The sequence below is a fragment of the Pteropus alecto genome, unplaced genomic scaffold, assembly GCF_000325575.1.
Source record: "Pteropus alecto unplaced genomic scaffold, ASM32557v1 scaffold40, whole genome shotgun sequence".
Taxonomy (NCBI): Eukaryota; Metazoa; Chordata; class Mammalia; order Chiroptera; family Pteropodidae; genus Pteropus; species Pteropus alecto.
The window spans coordinates 20,774,953-20,791,296 of NW_006431919.1; the positions used below are offsets into that span (position 1 = coordinate 20,774,953).

General features: G+C 59.3%; 1 protein-coding gene across 1 annotated transcript in view; it reads left to right on the forward strand.

Moving 5' to 3' along the window:
* The window catches only part of TNRC18 (trinucleotide repeat containing 18), a 70,247-nt gene that overhangs the window by 48,383 nt on the left and 5,520 nt on the right, over positions 1-16,344 (forward strand). The window contains exons 17-26 of the mRNA XM_015585177.2: positions 1,856-2,101; positions 5,922-6,352; positions 10,127-10,276; positions 10,683-10,824; positions 11,784-11,901; positions 12,018-12,093; positions 12,173-12,281; positions 14,215-14,331; positions 14,951-15,115; positions 15,504-16,339. Coding sequence (XP_015440663.1) covers positions 1,856-2,101; positions 5,922-6,352; positions 10,127-10,276; positions 10,683-10,824; positions 11,784-11,901; positions 12,018-12,093; positions 12,173-12,281; positions 14,215-14,331; positions 14,951-15,115; positions 15,504-16,339 — 2,390 coding nt within the window. The remainder of the gene's footprint in view (positions 1-1,855; positions 2,102-5,921; positions 6,353-10,126; positions 10,277-10,682; positions 10,825-11,783; positions 11,902-12,017; positions 12,094-12,172; positions 12,282-14,214; positions 14,332-14,950; positions 15,116-15,503; positions 16,340-16,344) is intronic.

A 16,344-nucleotide genomic window follows, 5' to 3' on the forward strand; every position in this document is an offset into this window, starting at 1 on the left:
AGCCAGCCCCCGCCCGCCACCCTGCTCAAATTGGCCGGCCCCAGGAGGCCTGATGTAGGGGACCCAGGCGCTGCCGAAAGTCTGCCTACACTTAGCCTGCTTTGCTGCTGTGGCCCACTGGGGCGGAGACAGACCGTGTGACGTCCGCAATGTGAATGGACCGCAAGTGTGCACTGCCTGCCGCCTGCCTGCCCTGCTGGCCTCCATCCCGCTTCATCCATCCTCCGGGCGCTGGGCCTCCACTTCTCTCCCCTCTGCACCCCCTCTCTCCGTCTCTTTCCTCTCTCAACTCCCTTTAGAGACTCCTTAAGCTCACACCCCTGCTTCCCTTGCCGAGGGGTCGATCAAAAAACACCGGGCTCCCTCCAATAAGTGGGTGCGCAGAAAGCCTCTGCCCTCGTCGGCACCCGGGGCCGCCACTTTCGGCCGGTGGTTGCAGGCGGCTTGGAGCGTTGTCGGGAGAACATGGAGTTGGCCATTTGTCTCTCTTCTCTCGTCCCCAAACTCAGACTGTCCCCACCCCAGACACCTTTTTCCCCTCCAGCCATACCTGATCTTCATGCTCTCAGTGCTCTGGGCAGACAGGCACCTTTGGGCAGGTGTCCCTTCGGGGCTCCTTGGCCGTGGGTCTCACAGACAGACTCAGCCCCTGACGTGCTCTCACCTGCCCACCCGTCCTAGTGGGTGTAGCTGGCCGCCTCCCGGGGAAGGTCAGAGCCAGCCTGGACCTCTAGACTGACTCTCTTGGTGGACATGTGGGAGCATCGTCCTCCCTGCTCCGCCCGCCTGCCCCGCGGCCCGCCCCACCTTCGTCACGGTGGCCGGAGTGGCAGGGTCAGGTTCTGGAGCGGGGCACGTCTTAGTTATCAGCTGGAGAGACAGGCAGGGCTTCCTTAGTGTCGTCTTTCCACCAGACCACGGACCACAGGACAGACAGCCAGCCCCGGGGTGGAGGCCCGCTCTGCCACGTGAGCTCTTGAGCCCCAGGGCCTGGGTCTCTTGGTGCAGAGTGAGCCGTCCTTCCCTGTTCCTCGTGGGTCCAGAGGCGTAGCTAGCGTGTGGCTTTCTCAGTGGTGGGGACAGCAGTTTTCATAGGACAGGGTGGTTCTGTGTGCATCTGATCCTCTGAGCCGCTCGCACAGTGCTCTTTCTTGCACGTGTGTTCCTGTCTGTGTCACTCCCTTAGCTAGGCCACAGGTGAGAAAATAGGGCTCTGAGAGGGCCGGGGACTTGCCCCAGAGGCCCCAGGGTAGGGCCGTCAATGGGAGCCAGCTTTGGATCCCAGAGACAACTTAGGGTTTTAACCGTGGCTGTCCCCTACCCCACAAGAAGAGACCAGACTCCACCTTCTGCCGCCAGCCTCCAGGCCTCCAGCTGCCAAAACCGCCCCTCAGGCGCCTGTGCCCGGAACCCCAGCCTGAGCCCCCAGGCCCTCTCCTGCCCTCCGCTTCCTCCCTTCCCTCGGCCTCCTCTTTCTCTCCCTCGCCTCCTTCCTCAGTCTTCATGTTGTACGTCGGGGCGTGTGTGTGCGCGTGCGACCGTGGAGAGAGCTGTCTCCAGTCCTTGTCCGTGTGTCCCTTCCCCACAGCACAGGTGCATGTCGGTGTTCCCCTGACAGAGACCCACTCTGATTCCCCAAGCCGCTGCCCACCTCTGGGCTGTCCAGGATGCCCACGGCTTGGGCTCGCTTTGATGGGGACACTGGGCCATCGGGGGGACTCGTGGGCTGGTTCTGGATCCACCCCCAGCTGGTGAGGAGTGAGGAGCTAGGCTGGCGCTCCGGCTGAGTGGGGGTGGTGGGGCCGCGCACGCCCCGGCCAGGCCTCTGACTCGCCCCCTGTTTTCTGCACGCCAGATGAGACCTCCGAGGAGGACGAGGACGACGAGCTGGAGGAGGAGCAGGGCGAGGCCGACGGCGGCTATAGGCTGGGGTCCCGGGAGCGGGCCCTGTCGCCAGGCCTGGAGGAGAGTGGGCTGGGCCTGCTGGCCCGCTTTGCAGCCAGTGCCCTCCCCAGCCCCACCGTGGGGCCGTCCCTGTCGGTGGTGCAGCTGGAGGCCAAGCAGAAGGCCCGGAAGAAGGAGGAACGGCAGAGCCTGATGGGTAAGTACTGGCAGGTGTGCTGCTGGGGGCGGTGGTCTCGCTGCTCCATCATGAGCAGAGGGCTGGTGATGAGGCCCTGGCCTGCTGTTCCCGAGGAGGGGTCTCTAAGGCTCTGCAGAGTGACCTTCAAACACACGTGGCCTGACCCACCCCCCTCAGGTGCCCGCGGCCGGGCAGCTCTGGGAAGCAGAGAGGTCTTAGATCTGCACCTTGGGGGCTGTGGGAGTCCAAGGGAGGCCACTCCAGGTTGGCGACACCCAGGTTGACCCGTGAGAGACGTGGTAGCTGGGCAGGCACACGCAGAAGTTAGGGGTGCAGGCAGAAGGAGGAGGTCACGCAGAGCACGCAGCGGGCGGCCGGGTCCTGTGTCGCTCCATCAGCTGGCCTTCCCCTCCCGCTTTCCACGGCTTGGCGGCTCACCTGTTGGCACTCAGTACTGTTACACTCTGGATGTACATCATGTATTCGTCCATTCACCTGCTGAGCGACACCAAGGACATCTTGGTGACGTCCCAGTTTTGGTAATTATGAATAAAGGCGCTATAAACATCTGCGTGCAGATTTTGTGTGGATATAAGTATTGAACTTTGGGAAAATAGCAAGGAGTGTGGTTGCTGGATCGTGTGGTAAGTGTTTAGTTTTGTGAGAAACGGCCGAATTGTCTCCCGGAGTTGTGCCATTTTGCATTCCCATTGCTCCACGTCCCCGCCAGCACGTGGTGTTACTCTTTTGGGTTTTAGCCATTCCGATAGGTGTGTTCGTGGTATTATGTTGTAATTTGCATTTCCCTGATGACACACAGCGTGGAACATCTTTTCATATGCTTAATTGTCATGTTCCTTGAAGTGTCTGTTAAGGTTTTTGGCCCTTTTTTTTAATTGGGTTATTTGTTTTCTCAACGCCAAGTTTAAGGAGTTCTTTATCCATTTTGGATATCAGTCCTTTATCAGATGTGTCTTTTGAAAATATTTTCTCTCATCTATAGTTCCTCTTTGCATTCTCTCGACGGTGTCTTTTGCAGAGCTTAAATTTTTAATTTTAATGAAGTCCGTTTATCAGTTCTTTCTTTCATGGACTGTGCTTTTGGTGTCGTGTCTAAAATTTCTCTGCCAAAGCCAAGGTCATTTAGATTTTCTCCTCTGTAATTTTCTAGAATTTTTGTAGTTTGGCGTTTTACATTTAGGCCCGTGATCCATTTTGAGTTAAAATTTTTGAGAAGGGCGTAAGGTCTGTGTCTAAGTTCTTGTTTTATTTTGAAATGTCCAGTTGGTGCAGCCCCGTTTGTTGAAAACTGTCTCTGCTGCATTGCGCGGCCTTGGCTTCGTCAGCGATCACTTGGCTGTGTTTACGGGGGTCCATTTCCGGGCCGTCTGTTCCGTTCCATCGATCTGCTTGTCCTTCGGCCAGTGCCGCACTGTCCTGATCATGGTAGCTTTATAGTGAGTCTTGAAGGCGGGCGGTGTTAGTCTCCGACTTGTTGCTCTCCGTCAGTATCGCATTGGCTGTTCTGGGTCTTTTGCCTCCTCTCCACATACGCTTAGAAGTAGTATGTCGATAGCCACAGAGTAACTTGCTGGGATTTTGTTGGGGATTGCGTCGAATCTACAGAGCAAGATGGGGGGAACTGCCATCTCGACAGCATCGAGTCTTCCCGTCCACCGACGTGGAGTGTCTTCTTTCCTTCTCTGTGTCTGTTGAGGTGTTCGTGTGCGTTTTGTCCCGTTTTATCCCATTAATGTAGTGTAGTCCGTTGACGGTTTTTGGTACGTTGAACCAACCTTGCATTCCTGGGGTCAATCCCACTTGGTCATGATGCGTAATATTTTATGTTTCTGGATTATGTTCACATATGTTTGTAATTGTTATATGTCTTCATGATAGATTGACCGTTATATCATTCCAAAAGGTCCTTTTTTGTCTCCAATAACAATTTTTGTCTTAAAGTCTGTTTTGTCCAATGTTAACATAGCCACTCCAGCTCTCTTGGTTATCATTTGGATGGTATATATTCTCCGCAAAGATTGACTTTCAGTCTCTTTGTGTTGTACCCTTTTGTTTTTTATATTTTTCGTCTATATTTTTGTTCCTCTGTTCCTCCTTTACTGCCTTATTTTTTTTGGCGGGGGGAGGTAGGAGCACAGGATGCTGGGTGGGAGGGAGGATGTGGGTCCCACTCCTTTCTTTGGTGCTGTGTGGCAGTGAGGCCTCAGCAAATCCTTCTCCCTCTGGGCTTCATGCTTGTCCCCGCCTCTCGCCCCCAGTGCCCTCACAGAGACCCTTCCTCTGGCCCAGGCACTGCTTCTGCCGCCCCATTGGTCTGATAAGTATTTCTCCTCTGACTCAGCCTTACCCCGGTAGCTCCAGGCTCCCCTCCTCCAAGCCTGTGTCCGTTCCCCATCACTGCCCTGACCACTCTCCAGAGCCCCTCCGGACACAGTGCCCTGCAGTGTCTTCTGTGCATCTGGGTTCTCTGGCGGTTTTCTGCAGGGGGCTGTCAACAGGTGGGATCTCATTCCCTCCAGTAAACTCCGCAGCCTGTTTTATGGCTCACACTCTAATCAGCCATGAAAGCCCCCAGCTGCCTCCCTGTGCAGTGGGATGTCTGTTAACAAAAGATTAATTAATGGGATCCTTAAGCTTTGCCAAGGGGCTCATTCCCATGGAGTGTGCCCCCCCACCCCTTACCACGGCTGCATCTGTTGGGGCCTGGCCTCCCACAGGGCCCCCAGTGGGCTGGCTGTGGGGCTCAGGGCAAGTCTTCTTCTGGGGTGCTCAGCCCAGGGGTTGTCACAGACACCTCGTCCCTGAGGTCTGCCTGGAGGTGGAGTACACCTTAGAGCTATTGTCCCTGGGAGAAGTGCCGGCTTACCCCCGTTGGGTGCTTTCCCTGGCCACCAGCTCTCTGGGCCAGGCTCTGAGCTGAGCAGGGTCAGGGGTCTGCTTCTTGGGGGAGCAGGGCAGGATGGGATAGGCAGACTTGGACAGGAACCCTACGGTGTGATGTGTGCCTATGGGGATGGAGCTGTGGACAGGGGACTTCCCAGGGTGACGAGCTGGTCTTCTCAGAAAGGAGGCCGCAGCTCCCCAGCAGCTAGGATCAGGGAAGGAGGTGGTGCTCTGGGCTGAGGGACCGGCAGAGGCACAGGCCCAGGGTCAGAAGGGGTGGAGAGCAGCCGGGAGCGGGTGGGCTCTCAGTAGCCTTGTAGTCAGAGGTTATACCTTCAAGCCAGGGCCTTGGGCCGGACTGTGGCAGAGGGAAAGGAAGGGACGGGCCCCAGGATGGCATGGCTCAGACGAGGCCTGCTAGACCTGTAGAAGGCGGTGGGTGCTGGGGACCCCCAGCTCCGAGATGCAGCATCAGGAAGCTGCAGAGAGGCCCTTCCGGGCTCGGGGATTTTGCCCGGGCTTTCCCACCTGCCCGCCCTGTGCAGTTGCTGCCCCACAGGTGTAGGGCCTTTCTCGCCCTCCTCCCTGTCTCTGGGACTCCGTGAGGCAGGTGAGGGGGGAGCTCCCAGGCCCCAACAGGCATCTCTGCCTTCCAGACGACGCTTCGGGGGAGAGGGGCAGGGAGCAGAGTCCGGGCAGCCAGAGCGGTTTGGGAACAAGAGAGGGGCTGGCAGGACCTGCCACTCACAGGCAGGAGGCTGAGCGAGTCCTCCTCTGGGCCTCGGGTTCTTCCCCTGGAAACCGGGACAAGGCTCCCACGGGCAGCGAGGTCCCTTGGAGGAGGGATGGGACGGTGGCCAGAGCGGCCGGGTGGGTGGGAAGCGGGGGCCCCACGAGCCCCTGTGCACAGCCCCCTCCCTCGTTCCACATCCAGGCACGGAGTTCGACTACACCGACTCGGAGGGTGAGGTCAAGGTGCGGAAGCGGTCGCCTGCCGGGCTGCTGCGGCCCAAGAAAGGACTGGGGGAGCCAGGCCCCTCCCTGGCTGCTCCCATGCCCGGCCCCCGGGGCCCCGGCCCTGCCAGCCCCGACAAGGCCAAGCTGGCGGCAGAGAAGGGGCGCAAGGCCCGCAAGCTGCGGGGCCCCAAGGAGGCGGGCTTCGAGGCGGGGCCGGAGGCCAGCGACGACGACCTGTGGGCACGGAGGCGCAGCGAGCGCATCTTCCTGCACGACGCCTCGGCCGCAGCCCCCGCTCCCAGCAGCGCCGCGCCCGCCGTCACCAAGCCCAGCCGCTGCGGCAAGGGTGGCCCTCTGAGCCCGCGCAAGGACGCCGGCCGTGCCAAGGACAGGAAGGACCCCAGGAAGGTAGGGGCTCGGCACCAGGGGGCCACGGGAAGGGACCCCGGACACCAGGCCCCGCCTCCAGCCTGGCAAGGTGGCTCCAGTATCCACTGCAGCGTCAGGGGGTCGGTCCTGACGGGAGGCGTGCTCGGACCTGGTGTCGGGAAGAGCCAGGTTCCCCTCCCTTGGAGGCTCTTCTGCCCCCGGCCTCAGAACAGCACTGTAAACGCAAGGGACTCGCTAGGACCCCGGGGGAATGCGGCTGCCGGACGCGGGAACGCTGCAGTCTGAGTGTCTCTCAGGGGGGCCTCTGACAGGGGGCCCGCGGCTGCCTGGCGAGCGCCATCATTTTGAAGTGATGAGCGTGAGTGATGTTTCAAGGTCTTCTCAGGAACTGTCATGCGCTCCATGACAGTGATTTCTGCTGGTGACAGAGTCACAGGCACTCCTGGTCCTGTTGTGATTTGTGGCCTCCACTCACACCTGGAGGAAGATCCTTTCTTCCGAGGTTGGTGAAAACAGAGATGGGTTTTTTGTTTTTTCCCATCCAAGTTCACAGATTCCCCGAATTCTCCAGTGGACACCCCAGGTTGAGAACCTTTCTTAAGAACTCTGTAATGATTAGCCTGATAACCCTTTTTGCAGTGGTTGCTAGGAAGCTCACGGCCAGTTGCTCCCCCTTTAGGTGGCTGCATTTAAAGCTAACAGGCAGCTCTAGGCAGCATCTTCTGCCTCAGGCCTCTCCACCCCAGTTCCTGATGGAGGATCAAACCTCCGATGACAGTGACAGTCTGGAGAAAGTCATAAAAAGCGCTGAGACGTGGCATTGATTTCCTGGTAATGGGTGGTAGTGAGGAAGGGACTACATCTGAGTGTCATCCACAGGCACCTTACTTTGTGCTCACCCCTCGTTTCCCCATGGGTAAAGCCACCGCTGAAGGCATTTGCGGGCCATGAAGGGAAGGTGCTGGAATGATAAATAATAGTGATGACAATAATCATGTCAGGTGGCCCATGGTGGGCCCCAGGCACGTTCTGATCACTTTACCACATCCACTTAATTTATTGATAAAGGACAGCTTGTTTCCTCCTCCCACAACACCTCTGAGACCACCCCGAGCTGGCGCTGACCCCATAGGCAAAAGGCTCTGTCCTGTAAGGCTACGCCCTGCTTCAGATGCCAGTCACAAGTCCAGGCCAGCTGGACTTTGGCCAGCCGACTGTAAATCGGGAATTTCTCTGACCTCAGGTTCAGTGATTCACTAAAACGACACAGAACTCGGGTCAGGCTATCACTGCACTTAGGTTTATTATAAAGGACACAACTCAAGAAGAGACGCATGGGACAGCGTCTCGGGGAGGAGCTAGAGCTGCCACGCCCTCCCCAGGCCACCACCCTCCCGGCTCATCCCCGTGTCCACCAACCGGAAGCTCTCCAAACTCCGTCGTTCTGGGGTTCTTATGGGCGCTTCATCACAGGGACACGATCGATTATTAACGCAGTCTCTAGCTCCTCTCCTCTCCCCGAGAGACCGAGGGACCAAGGGTCTCCTCCTCAGAAAGAAAGATGCTCCCAAGACCCAGGGAATCCCACGGAATTTGGGAGCTCAGTGTCAGCTGTCAGGGCAGAGGTCAAAGGTAGATATCTCATGTCACAGTCGAGCCCTCACGAAAGCGTGTGAGGCAGGTTACTCAAAGGAAGTGCACTTTACAGGTGGCTCTGAAACCCTGCCCAGGGTCGCAGCAGCTGATGGTCGTCAGGGCTGAGCTTTGAACACTGGGGCCCAGCACCAGAGCCCCGGCCTCTTTGGGCTTCTTCCTTGACGGCCTCTCTGTTGGGACTAGAGGTCCAGAGGCTCACCCAGTCAGCCTTCTGAGGATCCAGGAAGAGGCTAGAGCAGAACAGGTTGATCATCGACGGGAGAAGTTAGACGTTATACCCCATCACGCCAGGAACGCTGCTCGTATTTTTTGAGATACACCTCTCGTCCTGTTTTCCAGACTCGGCAGTGTAGCTCGTGCATTTCCATATGCCGAGCTTTTATTTTACTTTTTTTTAAATCAATATTTGTAAGTGCTGAACAGCATCCCACCATCTGGCCAGCCCATGGTTTTCGTTACCTCCTGCCGTCGGCCGTGCCGGCTGCCGCGATTTGGTGGATGATGGTATTTTGCCATCGTAATCAGCACAGCAATGAACATCTCTGCTCTCTGTGCAGAGTTGGTCATGTTCAAAGTTCTTATTTTAAAAAATAATAAGGCTCCCAGAACGGGCTTTCTGGTCAATGGGAAAGAAACAGTTGCCATTTTTACCTGATTAGAAGAGTAATTTAGAAGGTAATGAAAATCCGCTTAGAGATAACGTTTTTTTTGCTGGCATCCTCCTGCCTTCTGCATACAGCTGCAAAAAACGAACTGTTTAATAACAGACGCTAGTGATAAAAGGAAACGCAACCATGTTAAAAACATTTCTTCAACCGCCAAGATGCCTTCTGATTTCAGAAATGTGAACGGGGTTAAAACGTGCATCAGACACAGGAAAATACAATGCGTACATGTATGCACACATATATATTTTCCCCCCAGAATGGGGATTAAACTGAATACCTTTTATCCCTGTAACATTTTCCATTTTGTCCCTCTGAATGCTGTTTGCTTTGCATTTCACTCATCCGACACGGAAGCCGTGACTCCCGCTGTTGTCATGGTAACGTTTGCCCGGCGTTATCTTTTTCTGTCCTTTGCTCTCCACCTGGCTCTGGTCTCTCGGCTTGGGGGTTTCGTGGTAGGTATATCTCTTTTAAAAGCAGAACGTGACCCCTCCTTCGCGGCCACCGCCCACCGCCCACTCTGGATCCTGCTGACCACAGCTTGAATCTGCCTTTCACACAAACTGTCATCATTTCCGTTTTCCCATGACAGAGCCTCTTCCTCGGAATAGGACTCTGTGCCGCTGTAAGGGAAGCTGGAACTGTTTCTCTTGATGCGCCAGCATTTCCGCTGCCGGTTGCTGGACAGCTAGGTCGTTTCCAGCCCTGTGCTCTGATAGTGGGGCCGTATGCGGTCCCCGTGCACGCCGACCAGTTTCCACCCCACCGGCGAGGGGGCGACCCCGCTTCGCCTCGCCGGGGGGCTTCGAACCGGCATGCATGTGGCAGCCGCTAAACAGTCTTCATGCCCCTCCTGGAAGCAGCCTGTAGGACTCACCGGAACCGTCTTTTCTTGTGGCATCATTTGGAAGAGCAAAAAAAAAAAACAGAGGCATCCTTAGGGTGTGGTTGAATGAATTGTGGCCCCCACACCATGACACATGGGGCAGCTGTTCAAGATTAAAAAAAAAAAAAAAAAAGCTTCCATTATGTGTATCAGACATAGTGGGGGAGGGGGGTTTGGAAAGTGGGACTTTTGGTAAATTCCCATGTGTGTTTAAAAAGAAAATACCGTGTTTGAAAATACACTGTGTGTGCACAAATGTGTGTGCACAAATGTGTCTAGGGGCTCGCGTTGCTCACGTGAGCGGACGTGCTTGCGGAAGGTTTCGGAAGGGCACGGTGGGCTGCTACTCCTGGCTCTAGTATCCTCCGTCGTCGGTAGGGTCGTCGGGGAGGGGAGGGGCTCGCGTGCACAGGCGTGCTTTACAAACGCCTCGTGTGGTCTTTCTGCCTTATTTTAACAGGTACTCTACAGTGGTGACAAAACGAGACTGAAACTAAAAACCCTTGTGTGGGGAGGGGGGTGGGGGGACCGAAGGCCTGGGCCTCCCTGCCTCTCATGCTGCCTCTCTTGCTTCCTCCCCAGAAGAAGAAGGGGAAGGAGGGGGCGTCGGGGGCGCCGCCTCCACCCCGCGCGCCCACCCTGCCCCCTGAGGCCCGGGCCCCTCACGCCGGCTCCCCGGCCTCCGCCAAGAGGAGCAAGGCCAAGGCCAGAGGGAAGGAGGTGAAGAAGGAGGTGAGGCTCACCGCCCCCAGACGGCTGGGTCCCCGCAGGGTCCCTGCAGGGTCCCCCAGCCCAGGGCGGGATTCTTCGTTCAGTTGGCAGATGGGTCCTGCCCGGGCGTGTCCCCCTTTCCACACGCTGCTGGCCCCTGGCCAGGCTGTTCTTCCTCACCCCACTGCGTGTAGCTGGAGACGCTGCCTCGGTTTCTCCAAGGGACCCGAGGCACCTGTCATGGTGATGAACACCACTGAGCACAGGCAGGGTGAGGGGCCCATTCTGTCCTCCCGCTGGGACCCCCACTGCACACGTGGCCGATAGCACCGCAGCCTCACTGAGCCCGGGTTTCCAGGGAGGGTCCCCAGCCGGGCAGGACAGGCGCTGTGTGCTAAGCTGTTGGTCTGCTGCGCTCTGTCCCCAGAACCGGGGCAAAGGGGGCGCAGTGAGCAAGCTGATGGAGAGCATGGCCGCCGAGGAGGACTTCGAGCCCAACCAGGATTCCAGCTTCTCCGAGGACGAGCACCTGCCGCGGGGCGGGGCTGCGGAGCGACCGCTCACTCCCGGTGAGTGCCCTTGGTGCTGCATGGGTGCCGGCCCAGGGCGGGGCAAGGGGCACGCACGGCCTGAGATGGGCCCCGGGAGGGGGCGTAGTCCCCGAGTGCACTGACACGGCCCTTTGGGCTCCGGCCGGGGAGCGGTCCGAGCAGGGTCACGCAGACTCTCTTGGGCCTTGGTGAGGAGTTTGGCACGAGAAGCTGTGGTCGCACTGGCTTCGAAGTGAGCTCTCTGACCGCTGCCAGAGAATGAATCGGAGGGGCCCAAGAAGGCAGGGAGTCCAGGTGGGAGGCCGTCGGCAGGGGCGGGATGGTGGGGGCAGCAGGGGTGGGTTGAGTGCCTCAGGAGGGAGAGCTGGGGGGCTGTGCTGCGGGCAATGTGAGTGGATGCGGGGGGAGGGGTGCAGGCTGGTGGGTGGCCACGTCTACAGGGCAGACCTCGCCGGGCTTGTTCCCATGCTAATGGGGTGGCCGGGGGCCACCGATGCATGGACCGCTCTGCTCCATGGTCTCCATCCCCTGGACCAGTGGGCTAGCCAGGGATGTGCTTGTGGCCACGTTGACAGAGGCTCCAAAGGCAGATTGGGGACCAGCGAGGCCTCTTAAGGCCTTTTGGTGGGGAGTCTGGCTGTGAAGTTTGGTTTCCGCCAGGACAAACAGCATCCCAGATGGCAAGTCCTGGAGGTGTGGCTGAGGGTACAGCAGTGGGCCCTGATGACCCAAGCCTCATGCCTGGGCTCGGGGTGGGGGAGGGGCAGCACGTGCAGGCTGCCACCCAGTTCACACCTGCCTGGGGTCTTTCCAGACGTGGACCCCCATGTGTGCACACTGGTGCACATGTGCCCCACAGGCTGCCTCAGGCACCCGTTCTCCCAGGGGTGGCTCTAGAGGGTGGCCAGGCAGGCCTGGGGGGCGGGGGAGGGTCTCCAGCCCTGCCTCCAGCCCCTGCTTCCCTTCCTGGCCTACAGCCCCTCGCTCCTGCATCATCGACAAGGACGAGCTCAAAGACGGGCTGCGCGTGCTCATCCCCCTGGATGACAAGCTGCTGTACGCCGGGCACGTGCAGACGGTGCACTCGCCCGACATGTGAGTGGGGCTGGGTGGGGAGAGCGCGGGACTCGGGGCCTGAAGCCTCACCCAGTCCCCACCCGCGCGGAGGCTCGGCCTCTGCCGCCTCACACCGCTCTCGCCCGGCCTTGCAGATACCGAGTGGTGGTGGAGGGCGAGCGTGGGAACCGGCCCCACATCTACTGCCTGGAACAGCTGCTGCAGGAGGCGGTGAGGGGGAGGGGAGGCAGAGGGCGGGGGGCCGGGCTGTCCCGGTCACCACCGGGTGCTCAGGCCGTCGCCTTCCCAGATCATCGACGTGAGGCCGGCCTCCACGCGCTTCTTACCGCAAGGGACCAGGATCGCGGCCTACTGGAGTCAGCAGTACCGGTGCCTCTACCCGGGCACCGTGGTCCGAGGTGGGACGCTCCCCTCCCCCGCACCCTCCCGGCACCCCTCCCCGCCACTTTCTGACGTGTCAGCATGGAGTCCTTTGATCCCTGAAACCCCACTCTAACTGGCTCAAGCGTAAAGGGTTTTATCGGCTTGTATAACTGACAGCGTGTACGGGCTCGGGTGGTTGGACCCAGGTACTGTTCACGTGGTGTCATCGGGACTTAGGCTCTCAGGGTCTGTCTGCAGTGCTCTCCGCTGTGCTGGCTTCACACCCTGTTCTTTGGAGACCGTATGCCACCATCCTAAAGCCTGTCAGCAGAGAACATCTCACTTTTCCTCTATAAGTCCTAGGATGGAGTCCTACTGAATTGGCTTGGGTCATGTGCTCATCCCTGAAACTGATCGGCGAGGTTGGCTTCCTAATTTTACACGAGACCAGAGAGAGGGGGGAAGGCGGCTTCCCCGGGAAAGTGGGACGGTGTTAGTAGAATAAGAGATTGAAGGCTGGGCAGACAAAAATAACAGGTGCCCAGAGAGTGCACCCCAACCTTCTGCAAATCCAGCATAGCCAGGAGATGGGGCTGTGGGCGTTGGTTCCATCAAAACAAAAAGTGAAGGGAAAAAAGGACAGATACCACCCCCTGGCCGCCTGACGTCCAGACGTTCCCGGAAGATGGGAACGGGGCCTGGGCAGGAAGTCCTCTCACTGTGGTGAGGGGTCGTGTTGGTTCAGGTCTCCTGGGTCTGTGGGAGAGGGGACTTTGATTTTGAAGCAGGTGTCCTCTGTTCCTGGAAACTTTTCTTGAATTGCGTCTTTGAGATTTTCTTCCTCATTTACTCACTTTTCCCTGGAATCACACCCATCTGCTGGGCCTCGATGCTTGTGTCTTTTTGCTGTTATTTTTATTTTATTTATTGAGGCTTCTTCAACTTTACCTCCTGGCCATTCTAGTCTGTTGAGTTTTTGCTTTCGTTTAAAACATTTCTGAGAGTTCTTTCTTATTCTTTCTTTCTTTTTTTTTTTTAAATAGCTCTTGTTTCGTGGATCGTGATTGTTTTCTGGTTGCTCCAGGGATAACTTGATGTTCTTTTAGATTTCTGAAGCTCCCTTTTCTTCCGTGCCCCCCGCCTTCTCCCTCTGTGGGTTCTGCATTCTTCATGCTCCCCGCTTCCCTGTTCTCCGTCTGTCTTACACTGATGGATTGGAAGCTCTGTGTGTGGGGTAGGCCTCGTGTCAGTGGCAGGCAGGACTGATTTTCTGGGGACCCCAGGAACCAGCACCTGTGGCTCTTCTCCCAACAGCCGGTCAGACAGCCTGAGACCTTTGTCCTAGGGGGCCTGAGCTTAGCATCTGGCACAGGGATGGGGCCGGGGCTTACCATTGAGTGTGCAGACTTCCCTGTCACCGTGGTTGACGTGGTGCCCACCTGCTCTCCTGCGCTGTGCCCAGTGTCCTTCAGAGTCTCTCCCCAGGCGTAGACCTCTAGCTTGTTGCCTTGAGACCCTCAGCTTGGCCAGTGCCGGAGTCCCCTGCGTTCTGCTTCCAGAGGTGCTTGGCACCTCTAGGGCCTGAGCCTTTGTGGGTTGCCTTGTGAAAAGTGGCCTCCTCAGTGGCATCACCTCCTTCCAGGCCCCTGACAGAGCAGAGAGCTGAGACCAGTCCGCTCCTGCTCGTCCACGCAGATGTCGTCATCCGGAATGGTGGCACCGTCACCTGCTGCCGTCCCCTTGCCGCTCCCTCTTCCTTTACGGTCCCGCCCCTGCTGTTTTTCTCCGTTCCTTTGGAGGGGGTCTTGGGAGTGAGCGAGCATAGGCTCACGTCTCGGGAAGTCAGGACACATCCAGCCGGCATGGGAGAGTCCGTGCTCCCGCGGGACTGCGTGGCTCTGAGGCCTGCACCCCGGAGGGCGGGTGCCCACCCTCGTGCCTCCCCTGAGCCTGCCCCTCCTCTTACAGGCTTGCTGGGCCTCGAGGATGACGGGGATCTCATCACCGTGGAGTTCGACGATGGGGACACAGGGAGGATCCCCCTCTCTCACATCCGCCTCCTGCCTCCCGACTACAAGATTCAGTGTGCGTATAAGATTCAGGGGGACCTACCCCCTAGCTGGGCCGACCCACAGGCTCGTGCCCTGCTCCCCTCCGACCCCAGTTCAGGGCTCTGTCTGAACCATTTGCACCATTTGCACCCACAGGGGATGGAAATGGCAGGAACTGTGGGCGGGGCTCCCAGAACAGGCTCAGAAGAGGGGACCACAGGGTACCCCAGCTTCTGTGACCCGAGGTTCAGGTTGCAGGAGGCTGGCTATACTTGTTGGCAGCGTTGTGTTCTCGCGTGTCTGGAAATGCCATCCCCTTTGACCAGCCCATATGAGCTCAGGTTCTGAAGAGTGGATGCTGTGTCTAGGTCCTCCGACTGGGTGGGGGCAGAGCAGGGCTCGGACCCAGGGCTGCCCGACTCCCAGAGGACTGGCAGAAGCACAGAAGTCAGCATCTTTGCTCAGCCCCGCCCACCTTGTCGTCGGAGGAGCCCGCGTCGAGCTGCTCGTATGTGCAGACACCGAGCTTTGTCCCCGCAGATAGGGCCGAGTAGGGGCAGCTACGCAGTGTCACCGGCTCTGTCCCATCCCTGCCCCCACGACACGACACTGTGGAGGCCCAGGCCTGACCGTGGTGTGTTCTCTGCCTGCAGGTGCCGAGCCGTCCCCGGCCCTCCTGGTGCCAAGCGCCAAGCGTCGTAGCCGGAAAACCAGCAAAGACACTGGGGACAGCAAAGATGGGGGCGCGCCGGGGTCCGAGGAGCCCGGTGCCAAGGCTCGGGGGCGAGGGCGGAAACCCAGCACCAAAGCCAAGGGCGGTACGTGGGCCTGGGCCCAGCCGAGGCTGGTGGCAGGGGCGGCACAGCTGGGACCTGGTGCGCGTGCGGGTCTCTGCACAGAGACCACTCCCCGTCTCGGTGGGGTCTGTGGCTGTTGTGGTCATTTGACGATGAGGAAACCGAGGCTCGGGGCAGATCTGTCAGAGGCAGAGCTGTGACTCGACCAGGGTGTGTTTGCTCCAGAATCCAGCTAAAAGTGCTTCGGGCTAAGAGCCCAGGCTACTAGGGACCACTCTGGGGTCTACACGTGTGAGACCGAGACCCAGAAAGGGTGCCTGCCCTGGCTGGCTGCGCGGGGTGGGGACGGCGCTCCGGCTCATGCAGCCCTGACCCTCCCCCACCCATGCCGCTTCTTCCTCCCCTTTAGACAGAGCTGCCGTCCTGGAGGAGGGGGCCTCAACGGACGAGGTCGCCAGTGCCCCGTTGGCCCTGGAGCCGATCAGCACCCCAGCTGCTAAGAAGAGCTCCCCAGAACCCGTGGACAAGCGGGCCAAAGCCCCCAAGCCTCGCCCAGTGCCCCCACAGCCCAGCCCAGCGCCATCCGCCTTCGCCTCCTGCCCAGCTCCTGAGCCCTTTGGGGAGCTGCCGGCCCCGGCCCCGGCCCCCGCACCCCTCGTCACCATGCCCATCACCATGCCTGCCACCCGTCCCAAGCCCAAGAAAGCCCGGGCTGCCGAGGAGCCGGCCGGCAAGGGTGCGCGAAGGCCCGGGGAGCAGGCCGAGCTGCTCGTCAAGCTGGACCACGAGGGTGTCACATCTCCCAAAAGCAAGAAGGCCAAAGAGGCCCTGCTGCTGCGGGAGGACCCGGGGGCCGGGGGCTGGCCGGAGCCCCAGAACCTCCTGAGCCTGGGCGGCTATGCCCCAGCGGCGGGGGGCAGCGAGCCCAAGGCCGCTCGGCCCAAGGCCGGAGACGGTGAGCTGGCCCAGGAGTCTGGGGATGGGCTCGCGTTCGAGGACTCGGGCCACCCCAAGAGCCCGGACAAGGGCCAGAGCGAGCAGGACGGGGCCGAGGAGTCGGAGAGCGGCAGCAGCAGCGGCAGCGGCAGCGGCAGTGACAGTGGCAGCAGCAGCAGCAGCAGCAGCAGCAGCAGCTCCTCAGAGACCGAGGGCGAGGAGGAGGGCGGGGCCGGCGGGGGCGGGGGCAGGAGCCACACCGCCGCCAGCTCCAGGGCATGCTCCTCCTCCTCCTCCTCCTCCTCCTCTTCCTC